General features: G+C 38.2%; 1 protein-coding gene across 3 annotated transcripts in view; it reads right to left on the bottom strand.

The window, feature by feature from the left end:
- DCC (DCC netrin 1 receptor) overlaps positions 1 to 27048 on the bottom strand; it is a 1143668-nt gene that overhangs the window by 749201 nt on the left and 367419 nt on the right. For all 3 annotated transcript variants that reach the window (XM_045065635.1, XM_045065634.1, XM_045065636.1), the window contains exon 2: positions 4021 to 4341. In XM_045065635.1, coding sequence (XP_044921570.1) covers positions 4021 to 4341 — 321 coding nt within the window. The remainder of the gene's footprint in view (positions 1 to 4020; positions 4342 to 27048) is intronic.

The following is a 27048-nucleotide window of genomic DNA, read 5'->3' as shown; positions in this document are numbered from 1 at the left end:
GCAGTTGCATGATCTAGAACTCCTGGTTTGACCAGTACAAATTACATTGGCTTCATGGACAGAACACTAGATTAAGTTGTGAAAAATGAACCTTGTAGTCAAACAGATTTTAGCACAGCTTGCCAACAAACTGCATGGATTCAACTTTTAAAAACTCAATTCAGGCTTGCCAGTGTGTGCTTATAGATTGCAAAAGCAGATATCTGATCCAAGAGGACAATATTTATAGCTCACGATTTGTAGCTTATATTTCTTTTTCTCCTAATCCCTCCAAAAATGTTCTGAACCATCACAAGGAATATTCAAAGTTGTCATTCCTTAATAATACTAATTGCAGTAACATCATAACATCCATTTTAGGTCAATTTGTACCATTACTGCTGCCATTGAATAAGAATTTACTCTGTACCAGAGCTTTCCATGCTAAATGTTCTTTAAAAGCCTGCACAGCCTTAGGAGGTAGGTTATTGTTATGTCGATTTTACAGAAGAGAATTCAAAGGCTCAGAGAGCTGGCAACATCTGGAGTAGGGAAAATGTGCATGGACTGGTCCATGCTCATCGTGATGTTATGGATTTCAGAAGGGATGAGGGATTGGCACATGCCTTTCTTATTTTTTTAAGTAGCATATCGATATCCCAGCATAGTCCATTTCTACTTCCAAAGTCCTCAATAGTTAGTTCCTTTATAGACTACTGAGATATAAATCAAATTATTCCAATAATTTATCAACTAGTTTGATATAAAGAAAATCACTCCAACTCTGTCCATCAAGTAGTTGTTTAATCTCATCAAGCTCAAAAAAAAAAAAAAGAAAGAAAGAAAGAGAGAGAGAGAAGTTGAGGAGCAGGAGGAAAACAAAGATGACACTGACAGTTGAGTAGCCAAAGGCAAGCTACTCCATCACGGACCAGTTTGTCATGAAGATTATTCTTATTCCGCGCAGAAAGCAGTAGAGACCCCAGGGGCTCAAGAGAAACTTTTGCCCCCCTCTTAACTATACAGAGTAATCTAAATTGGAGGTCTTCACCCAGAACAAGGATTATCAGTGGAAATAAATTTTATTTGAAAATTTTTGCCATCCATATGGCAGGGCAAACCTCTAGTTACCAAACTTCTTTTCTTCCTCTTATTGCCCCATGAAATGCATTCCTTTCTTCTGAAATCCAAAAGCACTACCCCTACTCCTTAGTTCAGAATGATGTAGATACCTCATTTTGTCTGTGTCTTTGGAATTTCCATGTCTGTGTGGATTCCCTCTATGCATGCTATTAAATTCTATTTTCTCCTGTTAATCTGTTCTATCTATGTCAATCTGGTTCTTAGTCCAGCTAGATGGACCCTTGAAAGGGACACAAATTCTTTCTCCCCTACAATGGAAACCTCTCCATATATGGCACAGCTCCATGTGTTCACTGGCAAAGCAAATAGCTAATGAATAAGTACAAAACATGCCCAACACTCTGGTAGGTATAGAGCGGGGATGGGAAGGAGAAGCTTCGCAGATAGAGTTTGTCTCTGCTTCTCTCTTTAAAAGTCTCAATCTAGAAGGCTAAACAGAAATATCCATGGCAGAGAAATACTGCACCATTTTAGACTAGAGCTTACTGGATACAAATAAAAATTCCCCAGTTTCAGCCAGTACAGGCCAAGCTGCTTTCAAATGGAATAATAGCCCCTACTGATAGAACTTGCAATTCTCAGGAATGCCAAGAGACAATAGCTTGTGACACTGAGACTTTTTTTTTTTTTTTTTTTTTTTTTTTTTTTTAAGAGAGGGAGAGAAGTAAGGAGGTGCCAAAGGAGAGCTAGAGAAAGAATCTTAAGCAGGCTCCATGCCCACCACTGGGGGGCCCATCTCACAACTCTGAGATCATGACCTGAGCCAAAATCAAGAGTTGGAAGCTCAACCAAGTCACATGGGCACCCTATACTGAGACTTTTAATAAGATGTTAGACGGATGGTAGCCCTTGGCTTATCTTTCCTACTCCCCCACTCCGGCTTCAGCTAAGTGCACAGTTAGGTTGAAGAGTTTGAAGAGCATGTGAGAAGTTCCTAGAAAATTGGATGAATGGTGCAAGTCAAGAGCACGGTACGGAACGTTCTGATTGATTAAAGATAGATTTCATTTGCCACATTTCTTTCTCCTGAAAGACACTTTGAGAAAGCAAAAGGTGGAAGAGAGGTGTTATTATTTTAAATGGACTCTACACTTGAGGGTACAAAACAGGTTTTTTGGTGGGTTTTTTTGTTTGTTTTGTTTTTTTCATTCACACAAAGCTGACTGTTACCTTTTAGCGGTGACTGGTTTATTGACTGCTAATGCTTTAAAAATGAGATTAAATCAAGCCCATGGTCTTTATTACAAGGAAGATATATGCCCCTTGTGCATTCCAGTGGTTTGGCAATCTTAACCTCGACAGACATAACATTGATGTATGCTGTGTTGCCAAACAGCATGGTAAGTGTTTAAAATGCTGTGAACAGCCTTATTGCCTTGAAATGATACAATCTAATATTAGATTGTAACTCAGTGACTGAATCTGCCAACCCATCCTTCTACAGAATAGGAAAGTTGAAGTTACTTTGTTTTAATATCTCACAGGGAAGGGATCATTCTTCATTTCACCATTGAAACAGAGCAGGTAAAAGTGAATCTAGATTGCAGGGAAACAGAAACCACAAAAAATCAGGTCATTTTCATTAACAGCACATATGCATCTGCCTTTTAGTACTGTCGAAACGCCAGCCTAGAAATTCTTACGCTAGAAAAATTGAATCGCACCCTTTCCACTTTACTTGGAATATTTTGGCAAAGCGGATTTTACCTTAATCCTCGGCGTTTATTCCACTTGTTCCTTTTAATCAATCATAATTAATATAGACTTTCAGTCCTCTCTGCACTTTATGCTCATCAATCAAATTCCAGGCATCCATCACTCAAAGGACCCAAGGGGCTGATAGCCTCGGTTTGCCTGATCAGAATGCCACCTCACGTGCTTCCTGAGTAAAGAGGACTTTCTGCAACTGTGCTTTGGCTTGTCACTGCTAAAGCAGTCAGGACACCACCAGGTGGGTCGACAGACCATTCAAGTTTTCCTTGAGACTGAGGGCTTGGTTCTTAGGGCATGGTACTTTCAAATGCGAAAACCCAGTCAGTCCTGGTTAAAACCGGATGGTTGCCTACTGTCTCTCTAGGTGAAGACTTGCCCCCTATCCAAGACATTTTTGCTCAGGCAAAGTCTGGTTTGTGACACTCTTTTGTGGCACAAAACCAGATTTCTGGGCTGAATGTGTATCAGTATGCAATATCCGCAATATCTGATTTTCTATGCTGTCACCTGACAAGAGCATCTCTTGCAGATTTTAGCTTCCTCGTACCCTCGGTAGAATGAGTGCTGGAGTGGTGGTCCTGTCCAATTGTCCTAGCACACGTTATTGCTGAAAATGAGTCTTCATTCTTATCAGTATTCTAGATTTTAGACAAAATGGGACCTGGGAAAAGAAACCCATATCAAATGGTTGCCCTCTTGGTTTAATTGCAAATTGTTATTTCTCATTTGGAAATCTGTATGTTGCAGTTCAAGCCATTATCATTAAACAAAATACACTGCTCTGAAGGGGGGAAAAAAGAAAGAAAGAAAAAGGAAAGAAAAAAGCTCTGCAAAATGTCAGGATTAGTGATTCTCTAAAATGGAATTAATTAGGAAATCATTTTTCCTAATATTTTCAACTAATGAAAAGTCCTCCCCACAGACACAGGTAGTATATCAACTTGAGACAGTCTTTGTTTCTGAAAATCTCATTTTCAGAATGGTTGCTCAGATCCTTCCACTGTTTTCCAAGCAATTAAGGAGAAAATAAGTCAAAATCATAAGGGAATATGCATTTATCTTTTTTACATTGTTCCCTTATCCTAAAAATGCATACTTTTTCTACAAAGATAATTTCCTTATTCCCAAAAAAAGGAATAAGAAGAGTTGGAGAAGGAGGAGGAAAAAAAGGAAGAATCCACTTACCTGCTACAGCAACTTTCGCTGTCCGACTAATGATTGACCCAGAATCTCCTAAAGATGCCTCACATTGGTAAAGTCCCTCATCGGGCTTATGGTGCCTGGAGTGAAGTATGTTTTGTATCAACAGAGAGCCATTTGGAAGTTGCTGCTTCCTTTCATCCATTCCCAAGGCCAGGTGGACGCCATCTTTCTTCCACTTGATCATCGGGACTCCCCGGTCAGACTCCGCAGAGCAGTTCAGGAGGACATTTCCTCCCCGCATGGTAACAGAATCGGAAGGCTCCGACAGGAAGCGCAGTGATGTGAAAGGCTTAATCTGGAAACCTGGAGCAAGAAAGCAAGAGGGAAATAAATATGTTCACTTAATCAAAGGGATCACAGGCTTTCATATTCTGCTTCTTCTTTACAAAACTTTTCAAAACAGCAGGGGCCTTTGAAAAATATCAAAGAATAAATGATATTCTGTTAAAGGAACAAAACAAACAAAGACGCCCCAGTTGAGCTAACTAAATTAATGAAACAATTGACCGAAAAAGTAATAATGTGAGAAATTAAAAATTCATACAAATCTAAGTATGGCCATCACTACTTATAAGTCAATGCTTAAATATATAGACAGAAAAAGCTAATATTTTCCAAATAAAACTAGATATTTTAAAGTAACAATGCTTAATAGTGGAGAAGCAGTAGTAGTCCCCTAGGATTTAGGGGGACTTAAAAAAAATATTTTTTTAAATTAATATATAATGTATTATTAGCCTCAGGGGTACAGGTCTGTGAATCGCCAGGTTTACACTTCACAGCACTCACCATAGCACATACCCTCCTCAATGCCCAAAACCTCACCACCCTCTCCCAAACCCTCTCCCCTCGGCAACCCTCAGTTTGTTTGGTGAGATTATGAGTCTCTTATGGTTTGTCTCCCTCCCAATCCCATCTTGTTTCATTTATTCCTTCCTACCCCTAAACTGGGGGACATTTTCTATCTCTGCATTTTGTACCCATTAATTATTTGAAAAAAATTTACTCAGATACGTCATTTCATTAACAACAACAGCAACAAAAATCAACTGAACACCATAAAGAAAGTCATTTAGAACAAAGCTCTGGTGAGATTTAAAATAGGTAACAAATCCCCACTTGCAGAAGCAAGTCAATCATGCCACTACCTATAATCAGAAATCCCTGAAGTGTCTTAATTTCCATCTGAATGTTGTTCATGAGCCAGGAAATCTAAGTGAATGTTATATTATATTCGGTTTCTCTCTCTCTCTCTCTCTCTTTTTTTTTTTCTGTAAACATAAATGAACATAAGAAATCGACAGGAGGAAGAGAAAGTCATTGAAGAATCCTGAGGGGGTGAAATAAGTATAATTAGTTAAAGTATATTATATTCAGGGCTCACAAAATAGCATTTAGCGGAATGCTAGGTTGTTGAATCACAGGCTTTGGCAAGGTTTTTGGAAGTCACTGGGCTCACCCTCTGCTCAAACAAGTGTATGCCTAAATCATTCGAGTTGAATTACTTTTGATTTCATTTTTTAACCATCTCTGGGGCTAGGGATTCTACAATGGCCCTTGGTATCTTGTTTTTAATATTTACTTGTTTTTAGAGTAACTGAATTTTCTTGTTTCTATTTAATCTCGAATTTTGTTCTGAATTGCTTTGTGTGAAAACACAGAGGAGATGGACATTTCTTTTTAAGAGCCCTTTATTCTTCTGAAGCATTTAATTTCTCTAAAAATACCACCTAAATTATGTTTTAGCCTTCATGTGTTTCAGGATAATAACCCCAATTTCATTAGCTTTCTTAATTTTTCTGTGATGGAAACAATTACTTGTGTGTGTGTACTTTGCATAAACTTTCTAGTTTTCTATCATTTAAAAGGCAGGCATCTAAATTGCCTGTCATCAACATTCTCTTAAAGGATTGGTCCATCCTAGCTCCAATGGATAGATTCTTTCTTAACTTTGTATATGCCCACTTTCCTGCAAAGATAAAAGCTGGACAGTTTCACACTGTTCCTGTACAATGTTACCTGTCGTACCCAATTTTTCTAAGCCTTCTATCTGAAGCCTCTTATCTTGCTCCTCTGTTGAACTTCTCCCAGTGAACTGTAGCATTTACCCTCATACACTCCTCTCATCCAATGAGACCATTCACCCAAAGAAAGCAGCCAGAACTTTGCTCAGATTAATATAAATTATAAAATTGCAGTGAGCAGTTAAGTCTACCAGAAGTGACATTGGTAAAAAAATCTCAAAAGAGACAGCCTAGCCCCCTCACTGCCCATGAAGCTCCTCCTAACCCCGAAATCATCTTAGTGTAGCCAACTTACTTTTTACTGCCCATTTTTCTAGGGAGAATTAGATCAGATTAGGGGTCTGGATATTTAGCTCTTGGTCCTGGCATTACTACGTAGAGATCCATGACTCAAATAAGTCTTTCAAATCCTCAGAATTTCAAATCCTCAGTTCCTTCATCTGTAAAGTGAGGGCATTGAACTAAACCATCTCTAAATTTCAACATCTAGTTTGGAAACTCTCAGAGCTAGGATGGGTTGAAGGCATCCATTAAGAGAATCCTGCTCTGAGCTTACTGAGATGCAAACCGATGTTGCTGTAAATGACTCCCCCATGTCTACATGATACCCTCCTTTATAAGAAAAGAAACACAAGTCAGTGAACACCTCACTTGAGATACCAACGCTGGGAAAGCAGAGAGGAGTTCCAATGTCCTTGAATGTCAAGATATTTCACTAGAGTAATACTGCATTTTCCGTACAAGTGACACTAGCAGGGTAGAAATAAATTTAGAATTCAAGACCATGCAACCGTATTAAAAAGCATTTATTGCTTTTTGGTTCTTCCCGGGGCCTATATTTTAAACAACAATTTCATGTTGAACACCTGATTTATGTCACAGAACACATAATACATTGAATGCAGCTGTTTATGACAGCATGTTAATGAGTATATGTGCCCATTATCACAAATAAATAATCCACTTAATCTGAAACAAGGAGTTTATGACAGTTTTCAGTGATGTGAGTACATAATTTAGGAATGTTAAATAAAAATTAACTTTTCTTCAAAACGACTACCCTTGCATTTTGCAGGAAATTTGAGCTTCTGGACTCCTTATAACAATTACATTTTCAAAGCATTGCTGAGGAATACAGGTATCTCATTGCTTTAAGTAACTTGAATTAGTTACTTTGTTTTTAGAAAAAATGGTCTCAGGTCAACAGAATCTGTTGAGAAGCAATACATATGTGTCCAATGTTCCTCTTCTCAAAGTTCCAGTATATGCAGACAAAGCTGCTTATATTCCCTTCGGTAATATTCTAACGGGGGCTTCAGAAATGCCCCACTAACACAGTACACTGACTCCAATTTAGGTTGCCCCCTTTTCTACTCCTCTTAGGGTACTCTTAGGGTACTCATTTCCCCCGGAGGGGTTTTGCCTGCCAGTATGTCACCTTTTAATCTTTTAATATGAAATAATTTTTATCCAATTGTTTCATCCAAGAATCCCTATCTGAAATCAACTACACTGGTCCAATGTTTGAGCAGAGAAAGATACATGATAACATTGGAGCCTGTAGCTCAAAAAGTTGTGGCTGGAATTTGGATGGGGAACAGATTGCCTGGCAAATGAGTGAAAGAAATAACCAGAAAGCAACAGAAGAATGCTTTCGAAGAGTTAAATTTCACAGAGGATTTTACGTTAGATTGACTATGGTAGGGATTTCGTCCAGAAGAAAGCTAACTAGATAAGTTTTTGTTTGTTTTGGTTTGGTTTTATTTTTAAGAGACAGTGGTCCTTCTGTTGAAACTTTCTTTAAATAGTAACGTTTCTCAGCCTCATTTAATAAAAGAAGTGATCTTATGGCCTGCTGTAAAATTAAATGATTCATTATATTTTGGAGAAATCTATTTGAGAGTACCTTGATACCATCCACTAAGAAATCTGAATGACTGAGTCTGATAGCAGAGTTCCTGATTAGCATGAGTGAGTGCCTCTTCTCTCTCCTAATGTTGGCTTGGGAAGATCTCCAGATCTTCTCAGGGTAGGATTTAGGCATAGAGCCAAAGATGTCTTTAACCAGTTGGTCTTTTCTTATTTGTGTCAGTCTGAGAAAAAGTAATAAAGTGTCATATTGTTCTTGGACATGATTCTTTATTTTCATTTTCTGAAAGACCGTATTTTTTAAGCACATAATAACAAAGCAAATCCTTCAATGTTTTTCCAATATAGATATAGAGGAGGGCTTGATAGGTGCTCCAAAGGAGAAATACCAACATTTATTTGCTTTGGTTTTGTCAGACATAAATAAGCATCAGAATAATACTCTCAGAGCCATTCAAAGTTTATATTAATTGAATATCCAGAGATTGAAAAGATCTGTAATGTATTTTAGAAACTCGCCAAAATAATCAAACAAATAGTAAAAATCTCTCTGTTAGAGTAAGTTCCTTTGTGTATGCCTTCCTTCTCATATTTTTCTTAATGGCAAAGGTCATTCAGTCACAGAGGCAGATTAACTTAGAGTGGGTTTTTTAAAGTATGACATTTTATCTACAATATCAAACATTGTTAAGTGTGAAAAATAATTCCTCACGGAGTCAGAAATTCTTTTCCAAGTCCAAAATGTAAAAGCTTCTGGTTAAAGCAATAAAGGCTAAAAAAATGAAATTTATGAAAAGTAGCATAAAAGTAAAAAGCAGCTCCTGAAAAAATTTTAAGATTATAAAATGTCGAACAAGTCCCCATAGCACATGCTTTGCATAATTTTATCTCTTTTCAAATCACAAAACTTTCACTTTGGGATGCTTGGAGATTTAGATAATCCCCAGTTTTTGTAATCAACGCGGAAAACTCTGCCATCGTTATCTCTTCTTAGAAATAGATGCTACCGCATCTGCTTCTCCTGCATTAAGGAAATACATCTCCACTGAAGAAAAGTAAAATTGTTCTGTGAATGGCAGAATACCCTTTTAAGTCATCAAACACCAATTTTAAGTACAATTATAACTCTGGACTTCAGCCCTAAAGAAAGTATATAATGGTTCTGAGGCTTTGGTATGGGAAATTTAAAAAGCAAAGCAAAGCAAAACAAAACAAAAGAATTAAAAGACCCCCTAACTCTATGTAACCTTAACTGGATTTGGGATATCCGAATATAAATTCCAAAGCAGTGATTCTCAAACCACAGATCCCAGAGTAGCAACAGCAATACCAGGAACCTGTTAGGATTTTAGAACCTGTATAATCTCTGGCCCCACCCCAGACCTACCCAATCAGTAGTAACTTTGGGGATAGAGACCCACAGGGCTTCATCAGCCTAACAGGAGATTTTTGTATTCACTGAATCTTGACAACTGCTTCTCCAAGGTATCTGGTGGCCTGGACTAGAGCATTGTTGTTCTTGTGTTCTTTGTACTTCCCTCTTACAATTCTCCATAGTTGGGAAATGTATGTAATTTGGGTCAGTTATTTTTCTAAGTAGGGAAATGAAGTTATAGGGATGACCCAGGGAGGCAAATAACTGGACGCCTTCTCAACACATATTTTATTAATATTTGCAGCACACTTCTCTTCGAAAGTTTAAAAAATAGTGGAGAAAGGGCCAAGAAAGAGGGTTATTGGTGACAATATGTCTGCTTTTCCCTCTGTAACCAGCACTTAGTTTGGACCCCAAATGGTTGTACTCCATTAAGCCAATTTTAAATTCCAGTCAACTGAACATTTAGAGTGCCCCTTGGAGTATCCTTGGTTCTTTATACAAGGAGCTGTCAAAGGATGTCTTTTTTCAACTATGATAGCTACAGTCCTCTTTCAAAAGGAGTTTTGGTAAATATAGTAATCTCTATCAGATTGCACTTCTTTCATTACATGTTATGACCACGGTGTAACTGTAGCCTTTTAAACCACTGGAACTCTAGACACTTGCTTGGCTGAACTACCCCTCACTTCAGTGTAGTATCTAGATGGGCAAAACCATAATTGTACTCATTCTGCTGCTGTCTGGGGTGTGGATACAATAGGTGCTCTATCTTAATGCAAGACTTTAACGTCAGTCAGCCCAGAGCAAGACAGAAGGACCAGATCAAGTGACCACTGGGACTTCTGTGAAATGCCAGTGCTTTTTTTTCTACTTTGTTAAGAGACAAAGTAAAAATAATTGTCAAAAGATGGGGTTGTATTTTTTCTTTTTTAATTGTGTACATGCCAGTCTTTGCAAAAGACTAGCATATTTTGAAGCTGTTCAACTTCAAGAAATTTTTTTTTTATCACTAACAGATGGGAATTAGAAATGAATTAGATGTTATAGGACTTATTCCTTAATTTAAATGATGCAAAGGAAGACTTATCAGGAAGAAATACAGGTACATTTTATTATGGCAATGTATTAAGTATCATTGAATTGTAAGGAAGCTATGGATGGAAAATTTAAATTAAAAATTTTAAAGGACACTGCAAGTTCCTCCCCCATTACAGTTGCCAGATTTAGCAAGTAAAAAATTAAAGATATCAGTCATATTTGAATTTCAGATAAACAACAAATAATGGTTTCATATAAATATGTCCTAAATGCTTATATTTAATAAATACTGCATAAGGCATACTTATCCAAAAACATTATTTGTTGCTTACCCCAAATTCACATTTAACTGGACATCCTGTATTTTCAACCATATCCCCATGAATTCACTTCCTTGAAATAATGGCAAGAGTGATCAAATACCATCTGAAATCCATCCTACTCCACTCAGTTCTCACATATCTGAAGAGAAGAGCAAACTCTTGGAAAGCTACCATGATTGAATCAAGAAAAGTGATTTCCGTGTCAGGACGTTTGCTGACCTAGTCCAATACCACCAAATATCCATGGAGAAAGGTTGTTGAACTCGATTTGTTCTTGACACAGTGATTCTTCTTTTCTCTTCCCTTTTACAAGACAGAGAGCAAAACTCAGAAATATAAATACATGATGTGAAGTTCAAGAAGCAACTGTCCCAGCAGAAATTGCTTAATGAGCCCACACAGAGGAACTGCATCAGAGATGCTGAGCACATGGCATCTTCCACAAGGCAGAGGAAGCTTTGCTAAGATCTGAGGTTTTTATAGAGTGAGAACTGTGTGCCCCAGGCAACTGTCTGAGTGTCCTCTGGCTAAATCCAGTAGTACGGAGAAACAATAAGGGCCAAGACAGAGTACCCTCCCCATCCTTTTGCTGCTTTAAGAGCTAAATCTCTGAACCAGGGCTTGATTTTGCTGTGTGATACTGGGGAAATTGTAATGGGATTTTTTTTTTTTTTTTCCCAGCTCAACAGGTAACACAGTCTGACATCTAGGTTATCATTCCCTGGGCCTCGTGCAAAATTAACATTTAAAAGAGAAGCTTTGATGTGCTGCTTAATCTGCCCTGGGTTTGAACCTTTAACCCCACTCATTTTACTTAAATATAAACTGGCTTTCTCCTCCCCTTGTGTTTTTCATCAGTCTTTCTCAAAGTAGAGGGATGGACAGCTTTTCATGAAGGCACAGCTGTCAATGAGAATAATAAGGAAGACTATTCAGAATATTCAGCAAAAGTACCAGTTAATGGGTTCCCAGTGCATAAGAATAACTCCATCTGGATGACAGTGAAGAGAGGGCAAGCTTTGAAGATGCCATTAATTTTGAGGGGACTAATGGACTTTTAATCAAGTTACTTGCATTTACTGTACACAAATAAACAAATGTGGACACAAAACCAAATACAATAATTGCCTATAATCCTGTTCACCTAGTGAAAACCGTTGTTAAAGTTTACGTGCATTTCCTTCTAAGAAATGATTCATTTTTTGATTCATAGTGATTTGCTTTATTATTCACATGGTTGTAATAATATTTGAGAGAAAAAGAGAGAGACAGAGATAGAGGGAGAGAGAGCACTCGCCCATAAGAGAGTGCACACAATCTGGTCTCTTTTATAAGGCCTTTAATCTCATCATGGGGTCTCCACCCTCATGACCTCAAATAAACCCAATTACCTGCCAAAGTCTCCACCTTGAAGAACTCTGTATGGAGAGTGAAGGGTATAAGGTCCCCAGGTGTGAGCATGACTGGGCTTTCCCAGGAAAGGAGAGAGACCTATAGGACAGGACTGATCAGTCTGAGGGAGAAGAGTTCAAGGAGATTAGGTGGAGAGGACAATGGGAGGTGTGTAGGACCTTGTAGACAAGCAAAAGAAGTTTGTTTTAACTGACAAAGATGGAAACCTAAAGGAGCATTTTGACCCAAAAGTGAAAAGGTCCAACTTAGATTTTAAAGCAGTAGCTCTCATTAGAGAAAGATTTTTGTCCCCTGGGAGACATCTGGCAAATGTCTGGAGACATTTTTGGTTATCATAAATGGGAAGGTGCTATTGGTGTCTAGTGGGGAAAGACCAGGGATGATGTCATACAGGCTATAGTGCACAGGGCAGCACTTCACAAGAGAGAATCCTCCAGTTCCAAACATCACTAACTTGAGGATGAGAAACCCTATTGCAAAAGGTCACCTTGGTTGCTGTGTTAAGGACAGGGGTCATCAGAGGTCAGGAAACTGGCCAGCAGGTTACTTCCATCATCCAGGTGAGAAATAATGGGACTGAGAGGAAACTCCTGCAGTGGAAGTGTAAGAAATGGTCAGATTCCGAATCCATTCTGAAGGTAGAGCCGTGGGGTTGTTGAGGGATTAAATGTGGATTTTTCAAAAACAAAAAAAAGGAAAAGTCCCAGATGACTCCAACTAGATCAATAGAGCAATTTATGCAATTTATATGCAAAAAAGGCATACTGTGTGTTGCAAAAGAAAGCTCTCAGCACAAGAGGTCAAGAGACCTGAGTTCAGTTGCGTAATTCTGTCACTCCCCAAGCCTGGGCCACACCCTTGGAAATCCATGTACTCACCAACAGAACAAGGACATTGGACTAGCTAACTTCTAGGTGTCTTCAGCTCTAATATTTGTGAGTTCATCCCTATTAACTTTGCTGCGTACAAAAATTTTACTCTTAAGGTTAGGAGGAAATTTGTTATATGAAGAGATTTGCTATAATCACCCTGTGATCAGTTTATCACAGACGCATATGAGTCCACAAAGAGGTGCAGTTACTGAAAGTGTCAAGAGACCAACAACCACCTACCTCATTATCCATAAAATAGAAGGAGAGTCTAATCTTTCCCCTTGAAGATAAAAGACCGTAGAGGTCACTCTGCCGACAAAGCAAGGCAGCTTTATTATGATTCATGAGAAATGAAGTATTCATCTTGTGGAAACTGCTGTTACAAATATAAAGGATTAATCCCATAAAGGTCTGACAGGTCCAGAGAAAGCCTTAAAAATTCAGCAAACCTCATGGTTGACACTGCGGTATGAAGACTGATGTGGGGACCCATACTGATAAAACATTTGTGTTATAATGAGTCCTATTTTCTCAAAATGGAGGCCAAACAGTGGTTTTCATTAAAATGCTGTCATTCATTTTGTTGTGATATTTACCGTATCCTGTTTGAGCAGAAAAGTGATATTTTCCTGCTAAGCCCATAAATGACATCAAGAAGAAAAACCTATAATGATAAGAGGAACACCAGCTTTGGAACTGGGAGCAAATGAGTTTTAAAACATTCAGGTCAGTGTTTATTAAACACTGTATGTTATTAATTGGTGATTTAAGTTTCATGGGAGATGACTTGAGAGTGAGGATGAGGTTTCTTTGGGAAATCAGGACCATAAGGGAATTTCTGAACCCTACATATGTACCATGTGCATGATTTATGTGAACTTCAAGGATGAAGGAACTCTGTATGTGTCCCTCACCTAAAGGATCTAAAAGATGAAGAATCAAGTGCATTACTTACCAATAAGGGCTTACTGCATGAATGAATTAGTTCCTGTAATTTCCTGAAATGTTCTAATCAGAGCCTTCGTTAGAATCCAGTGGTTATTGCCTTGGACCTGCCTGGCCACCAGGAGGGCCGCCAGTGTTGCTGGTTCTCTGTGCCTATACAGTGGTTCAGGTTGAACACGGGGGCCAAGGAATGATTGACTAATTATAAATCTTAAGCCAGTTAAGTAATAAATATGAACTCTCATCAGGTTCCCATTTTACAAAATGGAAAAGTTAGACACAGGCCTTGCAGAGATGGGACATCTCATGGAACAGCAGTGACTGCTCCGGTTCCCCAAGAGACAGCGTTTCATTCTCCTTCCCTTGAGGTTCTATTCTTTCTATAACACAACATATTCCTAAGAGTTTCTTCCTTATTTTACTGAAAACTTCAAGGGAGCAGAAATAAATTATATTTGTTTATCTCACACAATCCTTAGTAGTCTTTTTCTATCTCAGAGGTATTTAATATTTATTGAATAAACTTTATACCCAAAAACATGAATAATTTAGGAAAATTCCTTAAATCAGTGAGAGAAAAATCATAACATGCATGACCTAATTCTCCTAAGCTGACTTTGAGTGACGGAGATGACTAGATATTGCTGTCAATAAAGCGAAAATCAATACCCACAATGATAACATTTTCCCTGCATATTTGGAGGCGAGACTGGCCAACGCTTTCTGTCAAGAGCCAGATGGTACATGGTTTTTAGCTTTCTGAGCCAAAGATAACCCTGAGGATATTATATAAGTACTTATATAATGATTTAAGAGGTAACTATTTAAAAACGTCTACGCCATTATTAAACAAACAAACAAAAACCGGCAGAGGGCCAAGTCTGGTCCACTGTCAGGCTATAGTCTTTGGCCCCTGTTCTGGGCAGATGATGCTGCTGATTGACAGGTACCAGCGATTCAAGCCTGGAGCTGCCACCTTGTGCTCAACTCCCTACTTTAAACACTGCATTCCTCTTGGCGATGGATTTCCCATTTACAAGAGCTTTTTTTTTTTTTTTTTTTTTTTTTAAGATTTTATTTATTTATTTATTTGGCACAGAGAGAGATCACAAGTAGGCAGAGAGGCCGGCAGAGAGAGAGAGGGGGAAGCAGGCTCTCCACTCAGCAGAGAGCCCGATGCAGGACTTGATCCCAGGACTCTGGAATCATGTCCTGAGCTGAAGGCAGAGGCTTAACCACTGAGCCACCCAGGCGCCCCTACAAGAGCTTTAACAAGAATATCCAGTCTATAGGCTGTGCATTCATTATACTTCTTCATTCACTCACACATATTATTAAGCATCTATTAAATGCTTACATAGCTCCCCAGCTACCCTGTTCCTTCCAACAGCCCTCCAGTTCAGGGCCACAGATCCTTTATCACCCCTTTTCTTCTTGTCCTTCTTCTTGCTGCCTCTATACATTCCCTGGCCTGTCTAATGTCCCTGTGCCCTGCCGTACCGATTCCAGAGACTCAGCAGACGGAACTGAGGAATTTTGTGGAAAATATATTTTTGTAATTGTTGATGATATACAAAACACAGGCTCTTAACATATTATCATTTACTAAAAAGCCATAGAGAAAGGCAGAACAGCCTTGTTAGCTTTTTACCTCTTGCATGAATAAGCATTCAAGGTAAGGGAAAAGCTGTTTCTTTGTTTCCTCATTGCAATTAAGCCAGTAATCTAGCCCACTGCCCCAGTACAGCTGAGTTTTTCATTGGCTTTAAAAAGGCTACAAAATTTTGGTTATGCTTGATGAATAAATCCTGGAAACCTACTGCATACCACAGTGTTTATAGTTAACAATACTATATTATATACCCAGGCATTTGCTAGGAGGCCATATATTATGTTAAGTGTTTTTAATCACAAAAGAAAATTTTAAAAAGAGGGTGACAGAAAATTTTTGGAGTTGATGGTTATGCTTATGCCATTGATGGTAGAGATGGCTTCATAGGTTGATGCTTATCTCTAAAGTCATCTAGTATATATTAAAGATGCACAACTTTTTCTCTATCAAGCATGCCTCAGTAAAGTGGCTTTTAAAAAAAATAAAAGGTGTATAGGTAATTCAGAGCTAGGGAACTGTCACAGTGTCACCAACAGTGCCTTGTGGGTTTGTGGTGGTTTAACTACTTTTTACCATTCCTGGATAAGCTTCTCTCCAGTTACTTTTCATGTATTTATCTTATTCAAATTTTAACAAATTTCTTTCATATTGCCACTAATTAAAAAAAAATCACAAGAACCAAAACAATGATTGTCTATGCCACCATTTAGAAATAGTAAAAGCCTAAAATTTATCTAAATAATAAACAGCAGGTTCCCTGGAATGATAGAAACTGTAATTCCATTGAAGAGTCCAAGTGTTAGCATAAAATACTCAGAAGCAAATTTATACACAACTCTCTGCTGACAAGCAAAACTGAGAGCAGAAAATGGGCTGAGTTTACGGAGTGTAGCACACTGATCTCTTTCTTAAATGTGGGCTTGTGCACAATTCATCAGCTGTAGACACTTTCCCCCCAAAACCCAGAATCCCAGACAAATACATCTGTTTCCTGTTATCTTCTGCCCCTCCTTCAAGTTCATTCCTAATGTCCTCAGCTCTTTCATCCTCACATTATATCCAGGTCAAAAAAGCCAGGGACTTAATAGATGACACTGAAACAAAAAAAGGGAAGGGGTTTATAACATTTTGATTTGTATGTTATATACCAAGATTGTAATTTTATTTATCTGTTAAAGATTTTATTTATTTATTTGAGAGAGAGAGAGAGAGAGAACAAACACACACCAAAAGGGAGGAAGGGGAAAGGGAGAGAGAGGAGCAGAGGAGCAGACCCCCCACTGAGCAAGGAGCCTGACAACACCTGCTGGATCCTGGGACCCTGGGATGATGCCCTGAACCACGGCAGATGCTTAACCAACTGAGCCACCCACGTGCCCCAGACTATAGTTTTAAAAGCCATAATTATTTTACATATTAAATCATACTACCAAACATGTTATTATCTTTTTAGGAAAACTAAATAAATGAAATCCCTTTTTTTTTCTCTCCACTTAAAAAAAAAAATATGAAAAATAGGTCCTTGGTATTGTGTATCCAGGGGAATGAGTAACATAGACATGAAAAGAACTGAAAACAATCCGAGTCACTTCGTAAGGCCAGATGCACTCCCTTGTGCATGGGTTGGTCTGGGAGATGGGGCTGGGCTCATTCACTGCTTCAGTCATGGGCTAGTGTTGAATTAAGACTTGATGAAGGTTTGTACTGTAGCTTACAAACCCTGTATTCCTTCTCTGCTTATTTTTTCTTGTATTTCTAGTAACTTACCTAGAATTTACATGGCAGCCTCATTCGATCTTATTGAGCAGGAAGAGACTGTTAACTGTGTTTTGCAGGCAGCAAAAAAATGGCTCGGAGAGAACTCTCTTGACTAAGGTCATAGGGCTTGGAAAATCTAGCTTTTTGTCTTAATTCTACCTAGGAATCATTCTTTCTGCTTTTTATCCAAATCCTTTCTTTTTCTCAAGGTACACAGAAGTAGAATACATAGCCAAGTAGAGCCAAACCAGCTCAGAGGTGGAACAGACAAAAACACATGGTAGTAATTGAAATGTTTGGTACAGAGGGTGCTTAGCTAAGCTACTGTTATTTCAGAAAATCCGTCAAACAGGGTTGAAGCCTTTTGGTCATGTGACTATGTAATCTGGGAAGAGGTTTAAGTCTGATTCTGTATACCCCAAATCACCTGGTATAAAATGGCTTCACCATTTTGTATAGATTTTGTCACCCAGTTCAGTCCTGGAAGGGTGAGTCTCAGATTAACACAGTGAACATTGGCAGGAGAAGGATAAGGGTCTGGGAGTGACTGGAAAGGGTCTTTGTGGATGGGGGAGGTGGGAAACGAGGCCAAAGTAGCAATACCAAATCAGAAAAGCTTTGTCTATTTTCTCTTTGAGGTTGTCACAGAATCATGAACAAAAAATTTAAAAAGCCTATATTTGTCCCACATAACTAAATCTATGAAGAGTCAAGGCATTTGATCATTAGAAATTATTAGTATCAGACTTCTCAAATTTTGCTTTTGTCCATAATATTTGTATTGATCTACCACATATATTAATACCTGATTTACTGCCCTCAAAGTCAAGAACTAAGCCTAAAATCTTGTTTAAATCTTCTTTTCCTTTTGTGTTTAGCACTGATGAACACATATTGAAAAGAAAAAAAAAAAAAGCACTGAATGGTGTTGCTCTCAGGGAAGAAGAATCTCTTACTATCTTTGACATGAACCAAAGGGGAATGAACAAAAACGAGTGAACTTTGAGCTTCCTTTAGTAATTACTTTCCACGGTCTACAGTATAGTTCATTGGCTGCAGGATACAACTGTGGCCCCTCACTTAGGAGCAAGCAGCACCAAAGAAGCTCAAAACCAGATCCACACATTAAAGGAATTTATGGATGCCCGTCTGGGCATGTCCAAAATATAGAGACGGCAACACAGTTGGGGAGGGTTTTAGAAGTAGCTTTTAAATGGGACTGATGCTGAACAACGGTGTGTCGATCATTTTTACCATCAGTGTAAAATAAAGTCAAATTTAACCAGAAAAATGTATGTGAGATGAGGACAGAGTCATTATGACATTGTGCATTGTGTTCCTGGCTAATGTCAAGGAAACTCACTAGTGTGATGACTGAGATAATCACATAAAACATCTTTGAGACTGAAAGCGGACTCAATTTATAATTATGCCCGGACAACATATATATATATTAGGATTGTTTCAGGCAATTTGTGATGTATGGTCTTCAACCTATCACTATTTTAAAGATGATACAGATGTTCATACTCACACTCTTTTTCAAAATCTGTATTTTTATCTGATAGTGAGAAATCCTGTCAGACACCAGAAGCATTCAGAATTAATTATATTAAAAATATAGTATATACACTTCTATTTCTGAAATTCATAATATACTATCATGCTTTGGAGTTTTAGATAAATTTGGAAGAGAATCATTGCCTTATTCTCCTCTAAGTGTTGGTTACTCATTAATGGAAATGTCTTTGGTGGGGGGTGGGAGAAACTTCTTTGGGTGGGTATAAAGGCCAATGTTATTGGAACACCTCCTGGTGGTAACTGGAAGTGGATGGCTCAAGGCTCATCAAACTGGCATGTAGCTGGAAATAAACTGAAAACAAATGATTAAAAATGTGGTAAGTCTCAGTGAAGACTGTGAACAAAAAGTATCATACCTCCCTGTCGGTCTGCAAAGTGACTGTGAAAAATGACACATGAGTCATGGTAGAAGGAACTCTGGTCACTAAGACACTGTTAACTCCCCTGGCTTTTACCATGAAGAATAAAGGCAGAATGAAGCATGAAAGTTGGGATCATAGGGGAGAACCCCACTCTATCACATTCAGTGACTCACAACTCTATGCCCTTTTGCTTAATAGTTGTGGGTTCAGTGCTTTGACATGGATAAATATGTTCAGGAAACCTTTCGAGTCAATGCTGACATCAGCAAATAACAGTTTCTCAGGACCGTAGCTAAAAGTAGGGGAAACTTATAAAAGATTGAGATGGTACTTTGGTTGCATTAATTATTCATTCATAAATAATACTCTCTTCTGCTCTTTCTTTTCTTCTTCCTTTTTTTTTTTTTTTAATTTACATAGCATGAATGGATATTTGGTTGACCATATCAGGATAGTGTACAAAATACCTACTACATAATATAGACACTAATCATGTTTTTAAACTTTTCCCTTGTGGGTGGGAAGAACAAAGGTACTAATACTAAATCCCGTCACATGATTTAATTTTCAGCTACTCAATGAAATTATTGTTATGCCGATTTGAAGGAGGAGAAAACTGAGGCTGAAGTCTATGATAAATGATAATTTGTCCAATGGATGAGCTTGAATTAGAAATAATGTCTTTGACTCTAAACTCCATTTCTCACTGTTAGATATGTTTCTCTAGGAGTTTTGGTTTCTCTCCTGTTTCTCAGGAATCTGATTTTACTTTTTCTTATGGTTTTTTCTTTTCCTTTCTGTAAAGGGCCAGACAGTAAATACATCTGGCTTTGTAGAGAAACTACCATTGTAGCAGGACAGCAGCCACAGAGTATGAAAAGAAATGGGCATGGCCACAGATCCCCACCCCACCCCCTGCTCCAAACTAATCATCAGAAATGAAAGCAAAAAAACTAAACAAAATAAATAAAATTATGTAAAAACTAAACAAAAGAAATAAGATTATATAAAAACTAAACAAAATAAATAAAATTATGTCTTTAGAGGCAGGTAGGTATATCTTACAATGATGCCCCGGTAATACCTCTAGTATATAAATCCTGGATAGGAAACAATGGTATTTATTCTGACATTCTCTAATCTTCCCCTTCCAGGCTCTCCATCTCCTGGGTACCCAATGCTTTCCTACCAGAGTCACAGCTCTCCTCTCAAAACACCATCCACCCCTGGCCGCCTTTCATGATTCTTATTCTGAATGCCTCTTTCTTCAGTTTCCTATTTTCAAACCTATTCAAAATAGCGCCACCTAGTGGAAGATAAGATTCAATTACTTGTATCCACATGAAGGTGTGACTAGTTAAAAAAAACCTTAGTGTGGTGGGGCGCCTGGGTAGCTCAGTCAGGTAAGTATCTGGCTTCAGATCAGGTCATGATCTCAGAGTCCTGGGATGGAGCCCCACATAAAACCCCACATAAATTCAGCAACTATTTATTAAATCACTATATGCCAGATCCTGGGAGTGGGAAGGTTTCTAAAGAAAGGAACATATATCTAAAGTTACATTTAGGCTCTAGGAAATCCACTCCAAGGATCTACCTCAAGAAAATAACTCAATAGAAACAGGAATTACTGCACATTAAAAAAAAAAAAAAAAAGTCAACTACAGTGTTTGATACAACAAATCCAGCTAAATAGAAACAGATTATGTATCTAATGTTAAGGAAATAGATAAGTAACTGAAAGAACATAAAGATAATGATATATTAGGAAATAAAATGATCGCTATGAAGAACAGGAAGAAACATGCAATAATAAGCAAATAAATGGGATGGACATGTGGATGATTTCTTTGGGGTGAAATTGCCTTTGGCTACACCTCAAATAATGTCATGACATCAACCACTCACTGCAGCTAAACGATCACTCTTCTGCATTAATATTTCAGTCTGGTTCTAATGGAGTCTGCATATGCATAAATGTTTGTATAAGTAAAGAGCAAATAACCTGTGGCTTCCTCATCCAAAACTCTTTCACTCTAGGAGACACGGACTGCTGAAGTCACTGCACGGACAAGGCTTCTATCACATGACTGAAGAGCCTTTTTGTAGTTGTTCACTATACCACTGCTGAGAAACACAGGCATGCAACAGTTCTTCCTTTTCTATGCATTTTTTTTCTTTCATTTTGAAGCCTGCTCCCTCGTCCCTCAGAGGCCAGTTAGCAATGCAATAAATTAATTTGTACTTTGCAGCGAACTCTTTAATCCCTTTTTGTTCTCTCACCTCCCAATCAAACACACGCTCTCACATTTGCATGTATTAACATAATGAAACATTAATTACACAGTGTCTAGGATAGGACAAGCAAAGCGCTTCAATCAATCTCAATAACTCGCATCAGGAAGGTGAACAACGCTGCCCAGCCTTATCAGGACCGCATAATAGACACAAACACAGGCTCGGTGCCTGTTGTGAGTGTGATTTATAACCAACATCTAAAAACAAAAAGCAGAAAATTACAAGGAGGCTAATCAATAACAATTATCTTAATGATAGATGGACAAATTTTATTCTTTTGTGGGGTGGTATTGTCCGTCGAGCGGTTTGTTTGCAACAGGGGATAAAGATTAAGCAGACTGCTCTCGAAAACCAATGAGCTCTGAAAATGCCTAATTCCTGGGTGCAAAGAGCTATTGCATTATCTGATTTCCCTCAAGAAACCAGAGAGTTTATCTGAAAAAGAGAAGGTGACTACCAAGGCCGCCCACAACCGTCTTCCAACTCTTCCAGATTTCAGTTGGCCTTCCTGGTCGTCTATGGTGTTCATTTGCTTAAGGTCTGAATTCTGCCAGTGTCCGCCTGCAGGCCACATTGCACGCTTCCTGCCAACATTAGTCCTGACTGATTGTTGTGGAGCTGGGCCAGTTGCTAATTATGTAAAAGGCGATACACAAGGGTTTCATGTTTAGAACCCACTATTTACAAACATCTCAATACTTCACATAGTTTGAAAGATTTTTTTTTTTTCCTTTTCCAAATATCAATTGCAGAGACATATTCATATTGGAGTTCACAGGAGCCCCATTCTTATTGGATTTCTTCTTAGAACCATGACAGACAAGACAAGAGAGGAGAGGAAAGGAGAGGAGGGGAGAGAGGAGGGGAAGAGAGGGGAGGGGAGGGGAGAGTCAGGGTGGGGGGGGTGGGGGGGTGAAGCAAGAAAAGAAAAAATTAAAAAAAAAAAGAAAAAGAAATTTTGGATAAAAGAAAAGAGTAAAGGATGCTGTGGCATCCCGCAAAGGACGTGTTGCTAGACCACACTTTCTCAATATTGGCACTATTGATATTTGGGGCTAGATAATTGGATAATTCTTTGTTGCAGAGAGCTGCCCTGTGTATTGTAAGAAGTGTATCAGCATCCCTGGTCTCTGTTCACTAAAGGCCAGTATTCTTCCCTCTCCTCTTCTAGTCATGACAATCAAGACATCTCCAGGCACTACCAGGGTCTTTCCCATGTGGGAGGGACATAATCACTCCAGTTAGAACCACTGTCCTATACCCTTCAGTATAAGAACCATATGTCATGTTCATTTAAAGAAAAAACTTAATTAAAGCAAGCTGCAAAAGATTATTTGATTAAGTAAAAAATTTGTTATTAAATGTTTTTTTTTTTTGAAATAAGTGGATTTCACTCAGTTTTTAAGTCAGTACTTCAAGGCATTTATAAAATATTGAAAGCTAAGAAACCCAAATTCTACTCCTGATGATCCCAACCTGACTGAATGGCCCTGGGCAATTAATCTTCTTTTTTCTATATATCACTTTCTCTGCAAAGTGAAGAGTTTGGACAAAATAACCTCCAAGTCTCTGCCATGTCTAAACTAACATTCTGTGGTTCTACTTTTAGAGGAGTTGACTCACACAGCTTAGGTCTTTACCCGGGATAGTCCGCATGTCCCCCAAACATGCCAGCCAGTATGGACCACATTTCTCTACTCAACCCTTTTCTCTCAGAGCACTGTTGCTCACTGACCCTAGCATAGTCCAGTATTCTAATCCCATAAGAAGAAAGACTATAAGCCTAAAATTTGAATATGTAACTTAGCAAAGGTAGGAGCAGTGCCTATTTCTGTGTTTCTTTAGAGACAAAAACATCAAGAAAGCAAAGATTAGTGAGGTCTTCTTTAAAGATCTGGGAATGATCAAAAAGTAAGCAAATAAACAATAACCACCAAACAGACTATTAAACCAAACCCAATATATTGCCTATTGTACTAAAGCTTTCATTTCCCCCATTATAATAGTTTTTATTCAAGGTAGAAACTATACTTAGGGGGAAAAAAAAAAGTAATTGTTAAAAATCCAATTTTCCTGAATTTGACCCGATGGGCAGTGAGGTCTCAGAAGCACATGCTTTCTGATTTGTGATTCTCTGAGCCCATTAATATTTGTAATCACTTCCCCAAATACACACACTCTTCCCATAGATCCCTAGAGATTCTAGAGACCAATCTGCCCTTTTGACAGCTGTCGAATCCTTGTTTGCATGAAAGATGCAACAAGTCAATGAAATCATCCTTCAGGAGTCTCAGGCCTGTCAGCTATTGGCTATTGAGACTCATCCATCCGTAGGCCCTCATTTGGACCCTCTCATAACTGATATGTTAGCTTGTGCATTCCCGCAATTGCTCATGTGAGTACAAAATAAAATGACATGACAGAGACACAACAATATAATTCTCTACATCCAGAGACTTGAAAGACCCGCCTGCCAATATGCCACAGTGCCGTCCCATTTACAGTGCATTTATCTCAACAAAGTGTTTAGGAAATCATCTTTCATATAGCTTGTACTTGTCTCTTTTCATTGCCTCTCAACATTCTAGAAGATGCATCAAAATACAATGATCCTTATATTTTCATGTATAACAATCTTGGGAGAAGGCATGCAAACTACCCTGCCCTAAGAAATGGAGTGCATGGCAGTAACACTACACAGAGAAATCTTTAGTCTGCACACTTGGTGAGATATCTTCCAAGAATCACTGCATTTCAGCTGCCTCTGGTAAGAGAAAGAACTTTATTTCAAAGGCCACAGGCACCGAATAATTTATATCAGTAACAACTACTGAATACCTTTTTCAGTAGCTTATGATCTCCTCGTAATAGTTCTCTATTTTATCCATTAAGGAGGGAGAGAGAGAGGCAGGGCGTGCAGATGTAATCACACAGGAAAAGTACTTATAAATCCCCAAAACCACATCCTGAGCATTAAAAAGCTGTACTGTTTGGGGGCTACACACCAGCACTTTGAAAATGCAACCCTTAAGTCTGAGCCAAACACTGACCAGGAACTGAGGGGAAAAAATGTTTACCATAAGGTGAACAAACTTCATCACTCTAATAAAGTGGGAGAGTCGGAAAAGCAAAGAATGAATTCATTGCAAATGCAAAACCACGCTTTCTCTAAAAATGAACGCCACAATAAAACTGATGGGCCATGGGTTATGAATACATTGTTCTGGGTTTTCAAAACCCAAAGATATTTTAAAATCCATAATCCAAACATAACCAAACTGTAAAGTGTTCAATAACAAATGTGTGCCTTTCAGCCCTGCCATTCCGGCCAACACCACCCCCAAAATCCCCTTTCTCTGCTCCCCTGACCAGCTGTATTTGGTTACATTTCATGAAAAGTCACAGCTTCCAGAACTCATTTTCTTTCAATTCAGTGGATTTGGCAATTTCAACATGAAGAAATTAAAATTTAAAAATAAATAAATAAAAGCATCGGTGGGTCATAAACTTGCAAGCTCAGCAGTTTTAATGTTTAAAATAAATGTTTAATGTCCAGCAGCAGGATTAGGTGATATTACAAATGTGGATCGTTTTCTTCTCAGAGATGAACAAAGCAAATAGGAGGAGGAAAAGCAATCAAAGTTGCAGGATCCTGAAACTCTGTTATCCATTACACTGTCAGCTTCACGTCAAAACTGGTTGTCATGTTTTCTAAGTCCTTATCCCAATAATTTATTAACCCAAAGAAGTTTCAGACAAATAAGAGATGTTCCTGTTGACCATATGAAAACGTTGATCAACCATAGTTATTTTCAAAAGAATAACACTATTTTTAAAATCCAATGAGGGTTAAGGACTAGAAAACATTCCCTTTCCATAGAGTAAGGAAGATTTTAATCACCATAACTAATCACTATGTCTTTCCATTCCTTACTGCACACTTACCTCCTCCAATATTATACCTAAGGGATGGCTTCTATCAAAATAGATGAACATACTTTTTATCTTGAGATCTATGAGAAGGACCCTTATTTGTTAGACTCTTAGGAAATACCCAGGGATTTCCTAAGCAAGAGAAACTTACAGTGTGGGGTGTCTCCCAAAGCTGGTAGTTTTCTTTTCTTAAATATGATTAATAACAATGATAATATTAATAACAAATGTTATTATCAAGTCACATATCTGCTACTATGTTAAAAATCTCTTACACATTATCTAGAATATTCCTCACATATGACCTACAATGTGGGTGCTATCTTCATCTTCACTTTATATAAGAGTGAACGATGGCTCAAAGAGGCAACATAGCCTGGCTGCTGCCATCCAGCTAATTTAGTGGCAGAGTCAGGGCATGAACTCGGATCTTCCCGACTCTGACTCTGGCGACTTCTTTTGGCCAGAGGATTGCATTTGCATTTGGGAGACCTCAATTCCAATGCAAAAATTTAAAATATAAATTTTTGTTTCTGGGGCCAAATATCATTTATTTGTTTGAGAATAACATTGATTTTGTGTTCTAAGTTTTAATGGTATTTAGTTTACCAAAGTATCTAACAGCACTTTATAAAAATTATTCATGCCTTAAGTATTCCAAATAACTAGGGAAGGAAGGGAGATGTACACAGACAATGCGAAGAGTCCAATGTGTTGGGAGGCCAGGCAAGTGAGGCGTATGGAAGACAAGATATGAAAGAAGGAGCAAAGGCAGACCAGCAGAGAAGATGTGAGATAATGTTACAAATGGCAAAATCAACTAAAATGGAGGTAGTGTGGTGGGGAGAGATGAGATGCAACAAGAAATTGACTATACTGTGCAAAATGCCATAGAGCAGTGGTTATGATCACAGACTCTGGAGGCGATCGTTATCTAGATTTAAATCCAATCTCTGCCACTGACCAGCTATGTGACCTCAGTGTATTACTGACTCTCTCTTTTCTCTTCTATACAGCAAGATGAATTGTCACTACCCATTTGCTAAAGCTGTTGGGATTCTTTTTTTAATAAAGCATTTAATATTTTGGTTGGACTGTTTAACAGTTGATCATCTATTCTGATAACATAGGTCAGAATTTGATGACTATCAGTGTGACCTTGAGTTAGTAACTTTATTTCTCTGTCATTCCATGTAGTTATCTTTAAAACGAAAATGATATTAGAAGCTCAACATGTTCCACCTCATTAAATGAGATAATGTGCATAAAAAGATTTTGAAGAGTATAAAAATGTTATTATAAGTTTGTGCAGAGGTGGGGTAGTAGATCCAGACCTACCAGTGTTAGATCCAACCATGAACATCATTTTAAATTTTATTTTTTTGAGAGAAAGAGAAATAGCAAGAGAGAGCAGAAGTGGGGGATAGGGAGAGGGAGAAGCAGGCTCCCTATTAAGCAGGGAGCTGGATGTGGGGCTCTATCCTGGAGTCCTGGGATCATGTCCTAATGAACATTTTTCCTCTCTATTGTCTTTTGCTTCCTTCTCTGTAATGTACTTTAGACATGTCATCTCAGTGAAAGCTATCTACTTTGAGGCACCTGGG

Source organism: Mustela putorius, unplaced genomic scaffold (assembly GCF_011764305.1).
Source record: "Mustela putorius furo isolate JIRA1106 unplaced genomic scaffold, ASM1176430v1.1 tig00003858_pilon_pilon_pilon, whole genome shotgun sequence".
Classification (NCBI taxonomy): Eukaryota; Metazoa; Chordata; class Mammalia; order Carnivora; family Mustelidae; genus Mustela; species Mustela putorius.
Note: the sequence above shows the minus strand (reverse complement) of the source record. Positions and strands in the feature narration are given on the sequence as shown.